A 22,656-nucleotide genomic window follows, 5' to 3' on the forward strand; every position below is an offset into this window, starting at 1 on the left:
TGCGTATAATAAGGTCCATGTTGTCGTTGAAGAGTTTCAGAAATCGAACATTTGAAATATTGTTTTCGTTCATTGTCCGTTCGTAATGCTAGAATATTGATTACTATTCCGAATATTGCAGCCACCCATTTTTGCATATAGCTATCTTTTAAAAAAAAGTTTCATTTATTTAAAAGAGTTTTAACAATGCAATTGATAATTCCCTTTAGGAAAAGTATTTTTGATAGATTTGTAAATTTTACTAAAATTTAAATAACATTGGAAAATATTCCATTATAGATTTGATATTGCCATTTCCAATTTCGTACACCATGCGCATTGCTGTAAAATTCATTAAATCAATAATTTCTCAAATCACATATCACACACATTTTCTGTCTCTCTCTCTCTCTTTTCGTCTTCAAAATTTCTAAACCTCACGACTATTTCAATATTATTTCATTATTAAAATATTCATACATCAAATATCTTCGAAAAGTTATTTACGTTAACGTGATTTTAAAAACGTATTTCATTGTAAATAAACTCACGGATCTGCGCTCTACTGTGAATCTAGTATTCAGACTGACATTAAGGTTGCTCGGACAGAGTAATCAATATTCAGGGATCGTCCCATAGGCCTGGACCCTAGATCGACGCCGAAGGAATCTCCTCTCGTTGTCAGTCCGGACGATCCTTTTGACCTTGATTAGACCGAACTGATAAGAGCTTCCCTCGGTCGCTGCATCGGGGTATCCGCGCCAAGGACGGCGTCATGGGGAGAAAGGGGCGCCACCCTGACCGAAATGACGTCACGTTTTAACGTACAACCGGTTATTCCGCCGGGTATTCGTGTGTTTCCGGGCCCTACATATCATTATATACATATGTGTGTGCGTTGCGTAGTTTCCAACTTGTGTCTGTCACATTGTTATACCACTCTATGTTGAATGAGTCCGAGAGTGACTGTGTTCATGTTGCGTGACTGGAAGGATCGCGTGTGTGATGGGTACGCTTGATTAGTGTGTGTCTACGTCTATTGTTTCTGTAATGGCGTGCGGAACATTGCGAGGAGCACTCGCCAAGTCTCCGTGTCGGTCCAGCCGGAACGGAGCCGGGGACGGAAAAAGCTGGACGCGCCGCGCCGTCCGCTCCCAGATCACGAAAAGAGATAGTTAACGCGATCGCGTTCGCAAAAGTAGAAGAATATAGCCTGTTCGAGGGCAATTGCTCGAGAGACGATTGCTCGCGCAATGCTGTGCACGCGCATCCGTTTTTGCCCGCTCACGCGGGTTCTGTGACCGTGGTAACGCCCTTTCTTCTCGTTGGTTTTTCCCACACGTAGTACGTTCTGGAGTTCCTTTACACCGCGGTAAGTTGCAGCTCAAGCTCTCGCTAATCGTTCATTATCCAAAAGAAAAAAAAAACAAAGTATCATCTATTGCTCGTTTCGCTCGTACCATTCATCTTACATGTCTTTCGTATGACCCATTAATATGTAACACATATGTATTTATATATCAAACCTTTAGCCTGTCTACTGTCTCATTACTTTCTTAACGTTCCGTTTTCTCTCTGTCTCTTATTCTTTCTTGTCTTTCCTGTCTCTATACGCCGTCCATATAACAGCCTGTTATCATTTCTCGTTATACGACTATTTGCGTTTCGCCAGTGTTTGATTACACTTTGCTTATTTGTCTCTCATCTCTCTTTCATCCGACACCACCCCACCAGTCTACTTTGTCCGCTCTATCTTTCTTTCTTTCTCTCTCTCTCTCTCTCTCTCTCTATCTCTCTATTTTAGCCTCTATCTACCTGTCTGATCTATCTGTCTTTATTCACTTTCGCGCCCCATGACCACGCTCGCGTTGATACGTACAAGAGATGAGCCGTCAACGGTTTTTGCGGCGATTCATTCCGCTCGAGATAGCACCATGTTCGCGCGCGCGCGCGCATCTCGTCGGGTTTCCGTCCATATTTTTATAAAAATAGTCGAATATATGTTCGTGCGCAAATAAAAACGCTATGGACTCGGAAAAAACATACGAATGAGAAACAATCCTCTTGGCATCGAATTTATAACAAATATTCTGTAACCTACTTTTTTAAAATCCTTTTTGTGGAACCGTCTTGTTTATACAACATCTATGTCGGAAATAAATCATGAATAAAGTTAAATCGTAACAAGAAACGAATATTTCGGAGATAGCCACGATTCGATCCAAAATATTTTACATGTCCGTTTATCTTTCTATCTTATTATGACAGAATCTCGTTTTCTATCTTCATCTTTCATCTCACTTATACGAATATATATGTACATATATATATATATATATACCCTTGTACGCATCATCCGAGCATCTGTCCATGGGCAACAGCTCTTCACGTATACATTAAAGTCAACCGTACGAATTGTCTCTGTGTTATCTGTGATATGTCGTCAGATTGTTGTCTCCCTTTTCTGTTATGTCTTGTCTTCTTGTCCCTTAGATGCGTTAGCCATGACTAATATACATAATAGTATGTTACGAGTCGTGTACTTACCAAAACCTGGTCTTGTGTTGTTTGTGTTTGCCAGGCTTGCACTTTATGTAACATCCTGTCGAACTTGTCTTATAGTGAACGTCCTAGCATTTTACACGAACGCTGACCTTATTGCGCGCCTCTTGCGTGAACGACTATTGCGTTCTTTTTTTATTATTATTCTTTTTTCTGTCATATGTATATATACGATATACGAATTCGAGATAATAATTCAACAGGTGTACACAAGTCACTTTCTGTTCTATCTATCGACGGATCGGCAAGTATTGCTAATCGGCACCGTACAGTTCAAGATAAAGAACCCTAAAGGACCATCCCTCCTTGTCCCTTGTCTGCGTCTATTATCACCTGTCTAAAATGTGCCAATGGCCCGACACCAAACACCCTGTGTCTGTCTTTATCCGATATCCAAGGAAATTGAAACCCACCGAAAAAAATCGAGACCTAAAATCCAGTCTCCACTCTACCTCGTCCATCTACCTCGGAGTTCCTTCTACTTACTATCAACGATACTTCTTTCTGGCGCGGAGTACTAAAAAAAAAAAAAAAAACGAGGAATATTTCCTAATCTGCTGAGATTATTTCGACTGATTCGCGTTCTCTCGTACGTCTTGGTATTTCTCTGAGATCGGTCCTCGACGTTCTCGTTATTCGCGTGCGAGAACGATGAAAAAGAGGCGGAGAGAGAAAAAAAAAGACAGATAAGTGTCGAGAGAAAGTCTCACGAAAAGTTAAAAAAAGAGTGATATCGCTGTTCACAAAAAGAAAAAAAAGAAAGAAGAATAACGCAGAGCATCTAGATTTAATTTTTATAGCGTTAGGTACGCGCGCGCGTATACGTTCTCTTCTTCCGTTTATTGTTATCTGCATATATAGGTTGACTACGATTGCCTTTAGAAATTTCAATGCATTTGAGGATCATCCATTTTTCTTTTTCTGTTTACCATTCACTATGGGTTTGGACGTACAGTAGTGACGACTGTGCCTGCCACCTTGCTGTGCCCGCACTTGGAGGATCAGCGTCCGCCAGCCTGGCATAATTTGATCTCCAAGTCACTCGAAACGATCAATATGATTAGCGGTCGAAACCGGCGCGATAATAACGATTTCGTATTTCGAAAATTTGTTCGTGAAAATAATATTTACGATTATTTTTGTCGCGATAGAAACGCGGCGATTGATGAACAAAATATGTCTTTGCATTTAAAATAAGCGCGAAATGAATTTCAAAATAATATATAATTTTTTTCATTTTGAAATTTAAAGTATTTCATGTAAAAGTCAATTATTCTTCATTGTTGTGAAATTAAAAATGTATATTTTTATATCACATCAAAATAATCGTGTAAATAATCACGTTGAAACGTATGTCTGATCATTATTGACTTGTATCACTAGTTTGCCCGATGACTCAAATAAGTGGTTCTATTAAGACCATTTGCAACTTTTATTATATTATATAAAAATTATAGTAATTTTTAATGATACGAGTAATTATGAAATAGAGACTCGCGTCATTTTGAATAAGATATTAACGTCACTTTTATCAATTTTAATTTATACGTACGAAATTAACGAAGGAACGTAATATCATGTTCAGAATTTTTAGCTAATCTTAAGAATCGACTTCGACCAAATTATCCCGGTTTCGATCCATGATGCGATTGCAAAATCTGCGAGTACGATAATCGCTACAACTGAAAATGGTCGTCCAATATTCGATGGACGAGGATGCAATCATCGATGTCACTTGCAGCGTTGGGGATACGCGCGATCCTCCAAGAACAAATATGCCCCTATACGCAATCCCTTAGAGAGACTGATACGTATATATATACTATATTATATTTAATATATATATAATATATATATATATATATATATATATATACATACCGAATGCATAAATGCGTATATAGTTTGTTACATGGCTCGGGACCGTCGTCCATGTCGCATATGCCGCATTACATTCGATTATTCGGCCGGTCCAACAAGCTAGTGTAACAAGCTCCATACACATATGTGACCGCGGCGCGTGTGTCGCATATATCTCTATATACATTATATATATTATCTACGTACCTATACATCGATCTCATTATATTCAGCACTACACGAATCGCTTAAAATATTCAGCTTCAAATATTCCAACTTTCTCTCGCCGAGAATCTAACCATTTTACCCTCCACACCTTTTACCCTCCAACTCGCCTCTGAAGTTCATAATACATCTATTATTATATTACATATATCTCACGCCTATTACGTATCTATATAACATGACTGCATGCCTTTTACTCTCACGAGATAATTTCCCTACGAGTAATTTCCTCGTTCCGTTTCCCTTTTCCTCCTCGGAACTAAGTATATTATGTCTTTTTCTAAACTTTTTTTTCCTTTTTTTCTAATCTCTCAAAAAAAAAAAAAAAAAAAAAAAAAATCCCAAAAGTCAGTGCCGAGAAGAATGTTCCCGCCTCGCTGCCGTCGTCACTACGGAAAATGCTGATTTTCGCGAGCACAATGCATCGTCGACGCACTGCGCGTGTTCCGCTACCTCCGCCGTCCTCCGCCGACGCCGCCTGTTTTCTGACCCCGTCGTGCCCCCGTTCGTGCCAGCCCTTGCCTACGCGGCATTGTTCTATTTGTAAAATCAATTTGTATCGCTCCTCGATTCAGCCAGAGGCATTAGCTTCCCTTGTACGTGGCAACGCGGCCGTCGAATGTCGGTCGAATGGAGTTGCGGATTGTATTGGCAGCGAAGTGAGAATATTGGATCGCATTGAACCGTTGACCGCGGAAGCTGATTTAACAGGCGAAATCGATTGCTCGCGTCCGCGTTCGCGTAAAGACGCCGGTCGCGTCTGCCGACCGAGTAGTACGATCGCATTACCCGTTAATTAGGCGGACACTAAGTGGCTATTAACGGTGCCCGGTTCATTATCGCGCGATCGCGGAAATTTTCATCGTCAGATTAATATTCGAATTTTTAGATCTTATCAGACAAGAAAGTATTGATATAAAAGAAATGATTAAATTAAAAATTGCCAAGATATCTTTTTCACGAATAAAAACTTGAGTCAAAGTTTCTAATATAAATTTACATTAAAAACTTTTTGAATAAGTTTGTAATATAATTCTTTGGGACTTTTGTGTGTTTGTAGAATAAACCTTATTTTTCAACAAAAATGTTGTCAAAATTTGCAACTTTTCTTCGCAAAACTGAACATATAGCTTCGTCGTGACGAGCGTACCGATCAAAATTGCATTCCGACAAATATAAATTGTGAGGATATTTCGTTTTAAATCAGCATTGCGCGGATTAATGGGTCGACGAAACGATCCGGTTTCGGTGGACCCCGATATATCTATAATTTGTAACAGTCGAGTTGCGGTGATGCGAGGCCAAGTTGTTACCGAACAAGGACTCGGAATAGTAGGCATCAGAGTATCCGTGGACAGGGATTCGCGCTTTGGATTTACCTTGACCAGAGCTGATGGATGGTAAGCATCAATAATCTATTCCTACCTTATATATATATATATATATATACAGGTATCCCTGTATATCCCTTAGTATAGACCTGTATATCCCTTATTCAATTATTTAGCTTCAGATAATAATTTATACCAACATATGTCAGAATTGTCAATTTTCTATCATCTTAATATAAGTAAAATATATTAGAAGAATATAAAAATGTAATAGAATAATAGCCAATTAATGGCCTAATATATATTTAGAAATTTAAATTGATATTGTATATTCTCTGTTTGAAGTTTTTTGAGAAAGTCTTAACTGTTAAAAACATCATAATTTTAATAATAATTAATGACATTTAAGATGTTATTATTTTTAAAAAATGATTATGCTTGATCAAACGTATCTTAATATATTAAATATAAATTTAAAAATCTATTATTTTATTATGCATAAGTTAAAATGTCAGACGAAATGCCAGAGTTGGAATAATTTCATGAATGTATATAAATGTGATATAAATGATTTTAAGCGTGCATTCTGGTTTGCCCCTAATAGATATGGTAATGAATAGTGGAAATTTATATTAATAATTCAACATTACACACACGCGCACACACATACACGTAGAGGCAATTAGGCAATTCACATTTTAAGCCGATGTAGTTATTACTGTGGCATAATATTGTTTTGAAAGAGGGATTTATGCACGATTATGACGGACATCCATAACGTAAATGATGAGTACCACGAGCGTAATCCAGATTATTATATATGCATTACCATCGCGCTCTGAAAATATTTAAGAGCATATCTCTCAAATCTGTATTTGTTAATTGCTAACTATTCTTGAGTGTAACAATAAGTAAATTATGCTATTGAAAATAGTACATTACCGGTGAAGAGCAGATCCGTAGAAAGAATTATGGAGTCCCACCGTTTCCGTTGTTACATCCGTTTACAGCGATAAATACACATGTTGTCGTCATTGTTGGTGTCATCGTTGTATTAGCGTTTGCACATGATGGCTACGACATGTACAAACTGGACGCTCTGCGCGATGGTATCAAGGCTGCATTGTAATGAAAGGGGGAGGTAGGCGGTACTGGGAACGACTATATCAGACGAGGAGGGTATCCAGTAATTCTGGCGAGAATAATTCTGAAACAGGAAAGCAGAGGAGTTGGGATACTAGACCACATCAAAGCCCGAGCTAATGATGTCGAAAGCTTACTAATTACTCTGCGCAAACCTATGTACCATGCTCAGTCTGTGGCTCTCGGTCTGTGCACCGGTCGTCGAGATGTGTTCGCATATCGAAACTTTGTTTCAGGCATTCTCTCCCGATTTAATTCACATTAATCCAACGACCAGAATACCGCACCTACGAGTGTAAGCATAATTAATGTTCATAAATTCGAGATAACATGTGTTGTATTATTCTATTTATTGATACATTTTTAATATTGTTGCAGTACATTACAACTTGAAATTAGACAAATTTTTTATGCGATCGCGACAAATAATTTTACCGTGTATTAATATAAACTCTGATTTTACATTTGGTCGTAAATTTTTGCGTATGATAAATTTTCAATATATAAAATATCTCGGTTTTTCTCTTTCTCTTTCTATAAATTATATAATAGAGAAGTAAAGCATTAGCACATTTATTACATTTTTTATTTTTTTTTATTTTAGTATAGAAGATGTAATTAATCTCATAAAATATTCTATTTAGTTCTTCAAAAATTATCATAAATATATGAAAATCATAGATAATTTAATACATTTATCTTCAAAATTAGATTAAATATACATTATATGAATATTGTATAAATATATATAGCTACTACGAATATTGTTAAAAACGTGTTGTAGAAAGAGAATTTTTGTTTCGGCTACAAATTTCAGAGAAACTAGTAATTTTATATGAGAAAGGATATTACTTCATTAAATCCCGTAGCGTATGTTTGAACCTGAATGCAAACTTAAATAACGAACAGGCGAAAGAAGAAATTACAAAGCACGTATAAATAAAAATCTACCATTGTTCACGTTCGATAAATAAAATATATATAATTTCGTATAATAAAATTCTCAAAAGAATTTAAAAATCGTACTTTAAATGCAATTATTATTTCATTTGATAATTATTTCCGTTACAGTGAATTTTTGATATGATTTTATTTTGCTAATGCAAAACTTCGAACAAAAGTTAAAAAGATAGAAAAATATATTATTTTTCACAAATACAGAAGCAAAAAATTTCTGTTACAGCATAGATGATTTTTTCTATACGTGAGAAAAAAAATCTCATATATTTTAAAGTTATATATCTAGCTGAGAATATATATCACACATTTAGAGAGAACTAATCAGATGGGATGAAAAAGCTTCCAAGATACGCGTTCCAACTCTAAGGCCTCGTCGGACATTCATTCCCGGATAGTGCTCTCTCGCACTATCTTGATCGATCTACGTCAGATCCCTACGTAATACCAGCGGCAATAGAGTTCGAAATGCATTTACGTACTTTGATCAGGTTCGATGTCCTGGTCAATGGTGGAGGTGCCGTGACGCTTCAATTCCAACGCAGCCCCTTCAAGCCTCTCACGAGGACCGTCTTCGTACCCTGGAATCAGATCGTCGTCCTGCCGCCCGTTGTGATGATCCTCAGCAAGGAAGGCGAGTCGTTTAAATCCAACCAGCCGCCGAGCCCGGCAGTGGGTAAGCATCGAACCTCGGATATGCATTACAGGATTTTTTTGTTTTGTTTTGTCAGTCGGTCCGATACATATATGTATATCTTCTCGTGTTACGTGTTGGATCGCGTTACCCATTAACGTCACAAACGTTTCGATAAACGCGCGTACGTGCTCGATCACCTGAAACCAACAATCCCTGCATGTGCAGGGAAAAGGTACGATAATAAAAAGGCGAATAATTCTCGGACTTTTCTTTTATACGATAATTTTGTTAAAGGGGTTTATATAATTTATATTATATCGCAAATGCTTCTGTTAGTTCTTCGCGAAATGCTCGTTTTCAGAACTGTTCAACGTGTGTGCCGTCTTTGTTCCGTCCTTAAGTGTTATACATTTTTGAGTTTCTTATTATTTATGGAGTACAATATAATAGGCTTCCCAGGGATTTCGATGGGACTCTTTAGTGAGCATGGCCCGTGCTTGGAACACGATCACGAGACCTTACGACCTATTATCGTTAGCACTTGGATGCCTGAGAAAGTTGGCGGTTTGCCTGGAAAGAGCTTGGTCTTTGCTGAAAATCAGGTAAATTTTTATTTCGGAAACGATTAACAGTGATTGCGCCAATCAAAATAACGTTGTATTGATCCTACTGCTGCAAGATGAAATTTTTTATACGATATAATAACTTTTAAAAATAGAATCGTTTTCAATATCTCTGAATAGAGGAAAAACAACAAGCTCTTAAATCAAATATATGTTATATCACAAATTTTGTGCGATAATGTGCAGGATGTGCGTAATGCATAATTTTATAATGAAAATTACAATACTGCTTTACGTGAAACATCGTTTGCAGATCGTGCAAGAAAGCATCGCTATTCCGGGCTCCAATCTCCACTTGATGTATCAAAGCAGCCAGGCTGCGGGCTATCTCTCTACTGTGAGAATGCAACTGACTGGGCCGTTCATTCCGAAATCGCTGACGCACGTACATGTGCACGTGGAGATCGAGGGTTCGCTTCATACGAAAACGTACGAGGCCGATCCGAACTTAACGCACACGTTCGCTTGGAACAAGAGGAACGTTTACAAGCAGAAAGTATACGGCGTGGCGCAGGCGAGAATTTCGATCGGTTATCAGCATTCCACTTGTCCGTTGGTGATATGGGAAACGCAGACGGCCACTCTGCAAGGATTCGATGTCGATATCTCCGATATCGGTGGCTGGGGACTCGACATCCATCACCATTACAATTTTCACGAAGGGATCCTGCAGAAAGGAGATGGCTCTACTCTCCATTTCAAGCAGTATCCTCGCACTGTGAAAGTGGTGATGGGCACGGGCCTCCAGAGAACCTTGGTATGCCATAATTGCGATGGTCTTGCCAAGGATGCCAGACTCCTGACGCCGGTTGCGCTTGCCAGTGGTCCCGATGGCAGCATATATGTAGGAGACTTCAATCTCGTGCGTAGAATCACGCCCGAAGGAAAAGTTTACACTGTCCTGATTTTAAGGTAATTAATTTTCGAATTTTGCGAAATTCGTACGACGCAAATACATATATTGATATGTAATTTAATTTATTTCAAATCTCTTGCAGCGCAACCCAAGTAGCATATCAGTATTATCTGTGCATCTCGCCGGCTGACGGACACTTGTACATCAGCGATCCGGAGAAGCATCAAATATTGAAAGCTCTCTCGCTCGAACAAGTCCAAGATCCCAGTATCAATATCGAACCCGTCGTTGGAAATGGCGAAAGATGCATTCCAGGTGATGAAGGACATTGCGGCGATGAAGGCCCGGCCATTCATGCGAAATTGGCTCATCCTAAAGGTAAGGGAGGAATTGAGATGTACCTGTATCATTTTCTCGCAAAATACTTGCATCATTGGAACAATTTTTAGTAATATTACAAAATTACGAACGTATATTCGCGAATAAAAAAGATTGCAAATTCAAAATTCGCTTACAAAATAATTTACAAGATGTGACCTGTATATTATGATTTATAGGAATCGCAATTGCGGCCGACAAAACGATGTACATTGCCGATGGAACGAACATTCGTGCGGTTGATCCACGCGGTATTATACATACACTTGTGGGACATCATGGTCATCATAATCATTGGTCACCGGCACCTTGCATCGGAGCCATCCCCGCACATCAGGCTCAATTACAATGGCCAACTGGACTGACTCTGAGCCCGCTGGACGGATCTTTGCATTTTATCGACGACAGATTAGTCTTAAAACTCACCAGCGATCTGAAAGTGCGCGTGGTTGCTGGTACACCTCTTCACTGTACTAGCAATGCAAATAGCAACAGCAACAGTAACGGAGAACTGCCGAAATTGAATGTATCGATGACGATGAATCCGAAAAAATCGGACGAAGTGCTTGGCTCGGTATTGGCCGTAGGTTTTAGTCCAACTGGCGAACTATATATAGCGGATCGCGATTCTCACCGAGTAAACTCCATCAGAATCGTTGACTCTTCCGGGAAGATGTCTCACTTTGCAGGTCAACAGCAAGAGAGGTTACGTGGCCAATGCGAGTGCAACAATACCACACCTAGCACTAAAGATCTGGATGCATGCACTTGCACGGATGACACTAGCAGCACAGAGACACTTCTATCATCGAATGCCAAGTTTATTGTGATATCTGCACTGGCTGTTTCGCCAGATGGCATCCTACACGTGGCCGATCAGGGTAGTCTTCATATCTTGGCTCTTCAACCGTACCTTCCGAATCATGACGAGAGCGGAGAATTCCATATTCCATTCCCACCTTCGAACGAAATCTACGTATTCAATCGTTATGGCCAACACATCTCTACGAAAGACTTAACGTCTGGAAAGACCCGTTATTCTTTCTTATACAGCAAGAACACGAGCTTTGGCAAATTATCCACGGTGACAGATAGTGCAGGAAATAAGATTCAATTTCTACGAGATTACAGCAGCGTCGTTAGCTCTATCGAAAACACTCAGGATCATAAGTCCGAGTTGAAAATTTCCGCGGTTGGTTTCTTGGAAAAATTATCAGAACGCGGTAGAGCGGAAATTGCTTTGGGCTATGATGGCTCGACTGGTTTGCTTACTAGTCGATCAGGAGTAAGTTGGAAATTTTTATTTGACTTAATTTCATCAACAAAATGTAGATCACTTAATTGCATAAATATTTTTATATATATCTTCTTCTCTTTTATTCTCGTAAGAAAAATACTTCGGAAATATATCGTTACAAATAAATTATCTGTTGATGAAACAAAGTATATTTTTCTATATGAATTATAACGTATTACGAAATAATTATATAATATATAAATATATTACAATATATAATATGAATTTCAGGGTGATGAAACGTACATATATAATTATGATAATTTGGGACGTGTCACCGATGTGATACTGCCAACAGGCGAAAAGCTAAAATTATCATCAGATTTATCTGATGATGAAGGTTTAACGGTTAAAGTGTCTGCACCATTACAAGCCTTATCAAAAGGCGACAAACAGCGACTCATAGAATTTAAGATGAAGAACGAGAAATCGAAGATGTTGACAATCACTGACGGTATGTTTCTTTAAATTATTTAGATTAGACAAATTATTAAATCATTTTTATTTTATCTATCATGTGTCTTGATGTATATATTAAGAGAATTTATAATTTAAAAAAACCTACACATATATTAAGACAATTTGTAAATTAAAGAGAATCCTTAAGCCACTTAATTTAATATAATTTTATATTTGTAGGCACCAAGCTTATGAAAGCAATCGCATTTACAAACAGTAGTCTGGAAGTATTTTTACCTGGTGGCGGTAGAATATTGAGCGCAGCTACGACGAAACATCCGCTATTAGAGGCAGCTTTGCCGGTGGAAGCGGAGATGTTACCTATGTGGAGCTATCAATTAATGTCGCTGGGCGAATTAACGAATACCATGACGACAACTTATAACCTGGTCGGCGATGTTAGCCATCCCCAGCAGACACTCAACAGAGAGATCTGGGTGAACGACACGCGAATGGTAGGCGTCGAATTCGAGCAAGCATTTAGTCGCGAAACATTCTATGACAAGGCGGGCACTGCGCTGTTGACGGTGACCTTTGATCTGGCTGGTCTACCCTTAGTCTGGCAACCGCATGAGCAGGGTCATAATCTCAGCATCACCTACGATCGATTCAATAGAATTGACAGCTGGAAATGGGGTGCCTCCGACGAGTCGTATGGTTACGACCGACATGGTCAGTTGGCAGAAATCACCAACAGCAAAGACGGCACGAAACGATACACTTACAATGATTTTAATATGCTGTCGAAAATCACGCTCGCCAGCAACAGACAGTTCTCCCTGCAGTACGACGACGACGGTGGACTACGACACATTATTCTACCCTCGGAAACCAAACATTCCTTCTCCTGTCAGGCTTCGCTCGGTTTTCTCAGAGTGACGTACACTCCACCTGGCAGCACCAGAGCCTATTTGCAACATTATAGTCATGATGGAAACTTGCTGCAAACCGTGTTTCCAGGAGATGGAGCTCGTACTGTTTATAGATATCACACTTCGGGTCAACTAGCTGAAGTCGTTCATGGTGATGGCAAGAGTGAAATCAGATACACCGAGAGCGGACTACCTTCTGAAGTGATACACTCCGAGCGAGACGTGGAATATAAGTGGGATTATCAATATAGCGCAGGACTCCTAGTAGAAGAGCGTATAGATTTCGGCGCCAAGACCGGTCTGAGCAATGCCAAATTTACATTTGAATATGATTCGAATTTCCGTCTGATAGCGGTACAAGGTAGAATAGGTGGACAGACACTGCCGCCACACACCATGGCTTATAATCCGAGATCGGGAATGCTGGAGCAGATCGGCCAGTTTAAAGTGACGAGACCGCAACCCAATGAGACGACTGTGCTCGACGGCACAGCGCTATTCTCACGTACTACAGATGACAGATTCTTAGAAACTCAGGTCACAGTTACGATTCATCGAATGGAAGTATTCAGGATGGAATTTACGCACGACTCACGCGGCCGCATCAACCAGACGAGAACATATACGCGCAATGTCGCTGTCAACACGTATACCAATGTGAAGAACTACACGTGGGACTGCGACGGTCAACTGACTGGCGTAGAGGCGCAGGAACCCTGGGGTTTTAAGTACGACGCGAACGGCAACATGTTATCACTTACGTATCGAGGTAACACAATCCCGATGGAATACAATAATATGGACCGAATTGTCAAGTTCGGCGAGGGCCTCTATAAGTACGATAACCGAGGTCTGGTAGTGCAAAATGCGAGGGAGGAAAGATTCAATTATAATGCCAAGGGACTTCTCGTGCGCGCTACAAAACGCGGCCGCTTCGACGTACGATATTATTACGACCATTTAGATCGACTAGCCACCAGAAAAGACAACTACGGCAATGTTACGCAATTCTTTTACAACAATCAGAAACGTCCACACGAAGTGAGTCAAATATACAGTCCACGTGATGGTAAATTAATGTCGCTGGTCTACGATGACAGAGGACATCTTATATACGCACAAGTATATCGACACAAATATTATATCGCCACCGATCAGTGCGGTACGCCCATTATGATCTTCAATCAGTATGGAGAAGGTATAAGAGAAATTATGCGCTCGCCCTATGGTCACATCGTTTATGATTCGAATCCCTATCTCTATTTACCGGTTGATTTCTGTGGCGGACTTTTGGATCAGGTAAATAAAATTTCATGTTCTCATATTTATCACATATATGTAGCTTTAGAAATATTCTAATTAATAAATTAAAGTATGACGAGAAAGATGATAAAAATTTCATTAAAGTTAACAAATTTGAAATTGAATATACATGATATTTAAAAGTTTTGCTTGTTGCTACTTCATGTTTTTTAATATAATTAATTTATAGGTCACGTCTCTGGTTCATATGCCAAACGGGAAGGTTTACGATCCACTGATAGGTCAGTGGATGTCACCGCTCTGGGAGAACGTTTTGGATCGCATTAACAAGCCGACACATCTACATCTTTACAGATTTAATGGAAATGATCCTATCGATGTCAGACATACCGATAGACCGAGTCAACCTACTGGTAAATTCACACAATATGAATCAAAATTTAAATTAAATCATATAAATCCTATATTAATAGGTATATACTTTATATTATACATATTTTTATTATTATAATATATTTTATTCTAGATCACATATCATGGCTGTCGCATCTCGGGTATGATCTGAAGAGTTTGGCACCTCAATTATTCCCGGATGAGTTGCCAGATAGTCTTGTACCACAAGCTCTTGGTCCGGGGACCTCCATATTCGGTAAGAAGAAAAGAACGCGCAATCTAGGTGTCCAATCCGGTTTTCTCGCATACATCTCCCAGAGACACTCGGGCGACGCTGTAAGCCTATCGGCACCGCCGCGATCGGCCCTGAAGAAGGACACCAGCGAGCTGATACCCAGCCGTCTCGGCGCGGCATCCGATCCTCCATTCGGCAAGGGTATCCTAGTATCAAGAACCGCCGACGGTCAGGCGGTGGTATCCAGCGTACCGAGTGCTAACGCGATTTACGGCGACGTATTCACGTCCGTATTTAACCGCTCGTACTTTTTACCATTCACATTCGTTGTGCACAGCGCGCAGCAAGACGCTTTCTACTTCGTTAAAGAGGAGACTTGGCGGGCTAGTGAGGATCGAGGACAGTTGAAACGACTGGGCGGTCAAGTAAACACGACTTTTCATGAGAATGAGAACGGCAGTGGTAGCAGCTCGCTTATCGATGTAAAAATACATGGCGCTAGCTACGTAGTGAATCTTCGTTACGGCACTACGGCGGAGAAAGAAAAACAGAGACTATTGCATCACGCGAAGGCAACCGCCATCAGGAAGGCATGGCATCGGGAGCGCGAGGCACTCAAGGCGAACACTCCTACCTCGGTTGAATGGATGGTCGCTGAGCAAGATGAAATAGTAAAAGTTGGCCTCGCGTCCAATTATGAGGGCGAGTACATACACGACGCGCAGCAATATCCCGAGCTCGCAGAGGACCCTTACAACATCAGATTCGTGAAGAAGGCCGTCGATCAGTCGAGTAAGAAACGACGCAGGAGGAGAGGCGCGCCGTCCTGTAAGTTCTGGTGGTTGGACAAGATGTGCTAGAGCGACACCATATTCAAGAAGTCAGTCGTATCGTCCCCCTCGCGCGGGGACATTGTCCAGTAAATCGAAACCGTAGGAACTTTCGTGTGAACGATATCACAGAAAAGAAAAAAAAAGAGAAAGAAATGAAACTTGACGAGAGGGTAAAAGAATCGAGCGAGTCGCTGTAATGCGCAGCGTCTATATATATGCACGCGCATATATAAACGTGTACTGAACACTATCAAAAAGTTTTATACCAAAGTCTATTTGTGTATTTCAAAGATGCCAAAAACACTATAATGTTATATTATATATATTATATATATTATAAATATATATACATTGCGCGCAAGATATAGGCTATATAGTGTGTAAGAGCGTTAAACACACGCGGAGGAACGCGAATTTCACCAAGCATTCGCTCCACGGACCAGCTGCGCGACCGATCCGCGATTGGCAGATCCGCGAAAGCCTTATAAGCGACAGCAGGATAACCGGAAAGAAAGGATAACCGGGAGAATGTATACCGAAATGCTGATTGTATATGTGTATGTAACCTGGAAGGGAGTAAAAAAACAGTGCGAGATTCTTCCGCAGGTTTAGCATGACGTGGACACAACTGGAGCTCGTTGCTAGTTCGCAGGTCTTAAGTAAGGATCTGCAATTTATTATGTTCGGAAGGGCCGGCAAGCTCGTCGAGCTTGTGCTCAAGGCCTAAGTAAACGACGACGGACCGTAATATTGTGCGTGCAAACTGCATATAACGGTACGCCGCATCGATACAAGGTAAATATAGGTATATCGCAAAGCTTGAAGATAGAAAAAAGAATCACGAAAAGCAGGCCATTCGTTGTTGAGAGCGATTCGAGTGAGAGAAACTAGTCAATACATAGCTTTACGTTGACGCAGCAATCTTTTTTTTGGTGTAGAATAAATCGAGGGAAGAATATGAATCAGAATGGTACTATATTAACGTGTGAATAAGCTACGTGAATATTGTCCGACCGGGTCCATTCAATCCGCGGTATTTTAACGTCGGACTTAGAAAGAAATATGACGAATGATGTGGAAGTATAGTAACGATTGCGATTGCTGGAAAGCGGTAGCGAGTGCGAAAACAAATGCGGACATAATGTGTCTCAACAATGAATGGCTCCACGGTGAAGAGTAAAAAAGAACTGAGAAACAGAAACAGAAAGAGACGATCTCCTCTGTTAAAAAGAGGACGAGGAACGGCGATCGCGCGGTCTCGAGCTTGAATTCCGTTCGCGGCTTTAGACAGTTAAGAATGAGACGAATTTGTATTATAAAGTGGTGCTTTTCTTGTACGGCGATAGAGAGAATGAAAGCGAGTGAAAGAGAAAGAGAAATGTTGAGAGGATATCGAAGTAGAGAATGATGACAATGAGCGTGTATGAGATCATCGGATACCAATAGCGAAACTAAACGTATTTTTAACATGTGGATGTATCCTATCCGTAGCGTATAAGCGTTCCCGATTGTTCAACGATCGATGATTTATATCGCACTATTGTGCGCGCAGGGAAATAATCGCTCGGGATCGACGGTGGTTATTATCCCCTGTAATTCGGGAATTTCGAAAAAAAAGGAGCGCCGTGTGTGCCGTATGATGTCTGCGTATAATCCAGAATTAAAGAAAATGTGAAGAAGAGATAAAGTCAGATTTTATCGGTAAATAATATGTATACAAATATCGCATATTTGTGCTTGCTGGATATGAACGTAACGAACGTAAACTATGTTCCCTCACCGAGAGTACTATCTAAGTATGTGTATCCAAAATTACTGCCCGCAAAGTACCGATCGTTTTCGCCTGTGTACGTATGTATGTGTGTATGTATGTGTGCGTACGGGTGTGTACGTGTATGCGTGTACGCGCGCATGTATATGCGTATATGTGTGCGCTGATCGCCCGCGCACAAAACCCATATATGTGCATTGAATCACTTTAGCATCGGAAATCCCTCTCGTCACCCACATTTGTCTCCCTCTTTTCATTGATACGTCTCCTTTTCCTCTCTTCGCCCATTTTCCACCCTTCTTTACACAAATCCTGGATCAATCGATCCATCGCGCGTATTGTTTGCTCGCGTCTTCATGAACGTTCGTACTCGCCATTGATATTTTGCAACACGGCTTTAGAGACGGTGCCGTTTATGGATAGTTAGTGGCACAACGACATTGCTGTCTGAATAGATGAAGGATAAAAAGAAACGTTATCTATATGCTGAGTGTATAAAAAAGTATATATATATATAGAGAGAGAAAGAAAGAGAGAAAGATAAATATATATATATATATATATATATATATATATACATACATATATAGAGAAGCTTCGTAAAACGTATTTTTAACTCGAGCGAGTGTTTAGACCTATACTATCCAACCAACACAAAATTGTAAGACGTCTAAAAGATGTTCAAAATATAGGACATCTTTATTGTTTCTTTTGAAATATTGTGTTGTTTGGACGATCCCCAACATCGCGGTCCAAGACGAGTTGCCATCGGAGACACACGCGTGCGCGCTCGTGCCATCGAGGTGTCGCAAGGACGATCCTTTTTGTACATTTCACGTTCTCGGAGACACACGCGAACGCGCGTAAAACGACACGCAGAAATGGAACTCGTGAAATCGCGCCGTTAATCTATCTCCGCGCGTGTTCATTATCGCGTTTTCTCGCGGACGAGCTCGTCGATCGTCGAGCTGCATTCCTCCCTCGCTTATCTAATATAGCCAGAATTAAAACGCTCTATCTCTATTTTGCTGTATTCTAACTTTAACTCTAAAAAAACACATTTTTATCTTGAAAATATTCATTATGAAAAAAATTATCGTAAATTTTGAATTTGGGTCTCCTTACGAACAATTGCTTTCTTTCAATTAGGAATTTTTAACTGAATGCACTTGAATAATAATTTTTAGCTATATTGACTAATTATAACGATGAGCAACTATCGCTTCTCTATTTTGATAAGGTAAAGATAACTTTTCTGTCAATTTTCTGAGGACTTTGGCTGTCATCTGGACAAGCGAAATAGGAGTGCTTCGACATTTCGTGGACATCTAAACACTCATTGTCCCTCCCCGGCCAGCCAGCCTCTCACACCTGCTTTCCACTACCCCATATGCACCATATTGATCTTAAATCGTATTATTCGCCGTTATTATCCGGCAACGATGTGCGTTCAAGAAGAATCGACTATTTTTAAATATCACGTGTCAAATTAATGAACGAGCCAGCCATATGACGATACGTGTACGCGGGCTGGGTCCCTAAATTTGACTCGAGGTCCGATCGAGGACGCGATACAATTAATAATATTAGGAGAAGAAATTCACTCTTTAACTTCCGTGAAGTTTTATCTCTCGTTTTTGCGAACTCGTTCCAGATTCGTTCGTCCCCTGCGGGCGGTCACCGTGGACCGCAACAATATTCCGCGTACTTCTCTAAATTAAAAAGAAACGAAGTAGAGCGCGCGAAGAAATAATAATTATAACTAAATAAATAAATAAATAAATATATATATATATATTTCAACAAATATATATATATATATATGAGAGGAGCTAGAGTGGCCAATTATAGCAGCAATCCGTGCATTGCGGCGCGGTTCTCGAGATGCGCGATTTCGAACTCGAGCGAGATTATACGCCGAAAAAAAAGAAAGAAATCGGAAATTGAATGACGGAAATTGATGTGAGATCGATAGAGAGAAAGAGTGAAAGTAAGATGAGATACTGAAGAGTGAGCAAGCGCAAAAGAGAGAAAAGCAAAAGAGTCAGCCACGCTAATGCTAATACGACCACTACCCTAGATAGATTATGCTACTTTGCCGCTGATCTAATTGTTTACTGTCACGTGTTGCTGTAAACCTAAACCTAACAATACGATATTATATATATTTTATTTATATAACGTAATCAATTGTATATTTATTGTAAATAGTCACGATGTTTGCTATGATATAATATATCTGTAATTGGATGGAACCTGCCTGAAACTGCGCTCAGCCCTGTCTCCCAGCAGCTATAGATCTATTTACATACCATACATCAATACGGAACATATAATAAAATGCATTCACATCTACACGAAAATACAACACGCACACGCCACAAAACACGCGGTATCGAATGCCGCATCCGTTTAGTGATAACTTTTAGATGAGATGGAGAGAAGAAGATAGGTAAATAAACAGTAAATAGACAGGTAAATCAATGTACGCGCATCATGTACGTTGAATTATCATTATGTCAATATTTCATATTGCATCGACAAGGCGATCAATTTCATGTAAGACGCTCCATCTTACTGTAGGAAAAAAAAGAAAAGAGGAAGAATTTATCTCCTCGCCATTTGATCAAGAGCCCCGATTTCAGAAGCCGTGAACGAAAACGTTACGATGATCACGAGTAATTTTTATAAATGTATTTTTTCGTCCTTGCGCCCTTTTTCCCCGCGTGTTAAAAACACATCCTTATTCGATGATCATCATAGAAGCGTCGGAAGTGAGTAATTTACGAATTTTCCACTTAAATCACTGCCACGCGGCAGACAGCGTTACGATCCAACCAGCATGTCCAATAAACTTACAATATTACTATCTTAAGTAAAATATATTAAGTGTTTTCAAAAAATATATGATCTATATATGATAATAAAAATCGGAAAAACGTTTTTCGAATTTGTTAATCAGTTTTGACTTACCTTCTTCTTGGATAGGCACTTTATCGAGCGATTCGCGCATTTTTAGTCTTCTTGAAGCCAAACATTATTGAAGAAAACACATGTTGATCACACATTGAACTGAAAGAAAAATTTAAAGTAAAGAATTAAATAAATAAGAAGATTGATTTATTAAACATGGAAATAATTCCAATATATAATATTAAAAATATTTGGATATATATAAATAAGATGAATTGGATATATGATACTTTTAAATGATAAACTGAATATATATTAAAAAATATTCTTGCACAAGAAAAAATATTTATTTAAATAAATATATTTATTTAGATAAATTTATATAAATCATATAAAAATTATGTATGTGTGTGTGCATGTATGATTATATTTGATTTAGAATCTTATTATACTGATACAGTATGTAAAATTTCTGTATCAAGATTACAAAGTCATACATCAATGTAACTTCTAAATGCAAATGAAATTTTTCTCAATGAAATATTAAATATAATAATTAATAATTTATTTAATAAAAAAAATGTAAAACTTTAATATAAAATTTTTAAATTCTCGTTTTTCACTTTAATACTTTTATTATAATATTTATATAAAAGTCGAATATAATAATATGAATTATTATAATAATAATTATATATATATATTATTAATATATGTATAATAATATATAAATAATATGTATGATAAATATTAAATAATAAATGATATGTTCCGTACGAAAAAATTACAAGAATAATATATGAAAAAATTATTGATATAACAATAATTCTTTAATAATATACAATATTATTGAAGAAGTATTATTTATATCAATAGCTTTTTCGTATTCTTGTAATTATTTCTATATAATAATATAATAACGATAAAACGAATAATAATGAAAATATATATATATATAATGCAGCATTTAATATAATTACCAAGCAATTTTTGAATTAACTTTTTTTTATACAGTTTAATAAAAATATATTTAATATATATGCTTTTATTATATAAAAATGTACTATACATATTTTATTCAATCTGAATTAATAAATAATTCGATTCCCGATTTAATCAGAGAAATTTAATCGGTGAATTAAAGATTCACAATAAACGACTCCTAAGCAAGTTTTTTCAAGTAAAAATTTAATAAGAACAGCACAACTAGACACACAGTATATGAATTCTTGTTTTAAAAATGTATATAATATAAATTACTATCCCTTTCTAAAAAAGGCATGTTATTTATACTCGAATGTATCGAAGAATTGTTGCCTTTAATCCGTGATGCCGATTGATTCCATCACAGCGTTTTCTTCGTGAGCGGCTGTCATTGCATATTTTGACAGTTGTATGTATCGAAGGGTTAGTGTAGTGATAGTAATGTATATTAAAGAATTTGGTGTATATAATAGTTAATAGTTAAAATCTGATAAATAAGTGTTTATTAATTTTATGATTGAGTGGTTTCGACTACAGTTTTTCAGTTAGAAAGGGAAATAGAAATTCGGTAAATTAAAATTATGTATATATAGAAATTCAGTTAATTTAGATTATGTACATATATTTCTATTATAAGATATAATACCGAATTTGAAATCAATATTTACTAATATTACAGATGTATTATCTATGTTAAATATAACAACAAAGGAAGTCGATAACAGTAATACTGACAACAATATTTTGAAGGAGATGATTGAAAATTTAAATAATATAATATAGAAATAATGAATAATACAAACACAAAATCGCTATGTACGATTAGCAATAATATTAATACTGAAGACAGTTATATTCTCAAAAAAAAGTTTATAAAACGCTTGATACTAATTTAACAAAACTTGTAAAAAGAAATGGAAAGTACAATCCTGGAATTTAGTCACCATGTCAAATCGATCTTTCTTTCAAGTCAATCAACTTATGTCAAGACATAGTTAAAAAAAATTCGATGAATTACAAGTATCTCGAGACATAATAAAAATACGATGAATTAAAATTATGCTGAGACATAATAAAAATTCGAT

At 38.1% G+C, this 22,656-nt stretch overlaps 1 protein-coding gene across 9 annotated transcripts in view; it reads left to right on the top strand.

The window, feature by feature from the left end:
* Positions 1-20,617, top strand: part of Ten-a (Teneurin-a transmembrane protein) — a 472,969-nt gene extending 452,352 nt beyond the window's left edge. For 6 of the 9 annotated variants that reach the window (XM_029314061.2, XM_085488617.1, XM_085488618.1 and 3 more), the window contains 11 exons: positions 1,325-1,351; positions 5,907-6,026; positions 8,549-8,733; positions 9,145-9,296; positions 9,571-10,229; positions 10,316-10,551; positions 10,731-11,836; positions 12,080-12,302; positions 12,488-14,478; positions 14,672-14,855; positions 14,969-20,617. In XM_029314061.2, coding sequence (XP_029169894.2) covers positions 1,325-1,351; positions 5,907-6,026; positions 8,549-8,733; positions 9,145-9,296; positions 9,571-10,229; positions 10,316-10,551; positions 10,731-11,836; positions 12,080-12,302; positions 12,488-14,478; positions 14,672-14,855; positions 14,969-15,930 — 5,845 coding nt within the window. In that variant the 3' untranslated portion in view covers positions 15,931-20,617. The remainder of the gene's footprint in view (positions 1-1,324; positions 1,352-5,906; positions 6,027-8,548; positions 8,734-9,144; positions 9,297-9,570; positions 10,230-10,315; positions 10,552-10,730; positions 11,837-12,079; positions 12,303-12,487; positions 14,479-14,671; positions 14,856-14,968) is intronic. The other 3 variants (XM_085488619.1, XM_085488620.1, XM_029314062.2) reach the window with 2 other exon arrangements.
* Positions 20,618-22,656: the final 2,039 nt, after the last annotated feature.

The sequence above is a fragment of the Nylanderia fulva genome, unplaced genomic scaffold (genome assembly GCF_048542155.1).
Source record: "Nylanderia fulva isolate GAGA-0341 unplaced genomic scaffold, ASM4854215v1 Scaffold7, whole genome shotgun sequence".
Classification (NCBI taxonomy): Eukaryota; Metazoa; Arthropoda; class Insecta; order Hymenoptera; family Formicidae; genus Nylanderia; species Nylanderia fulva.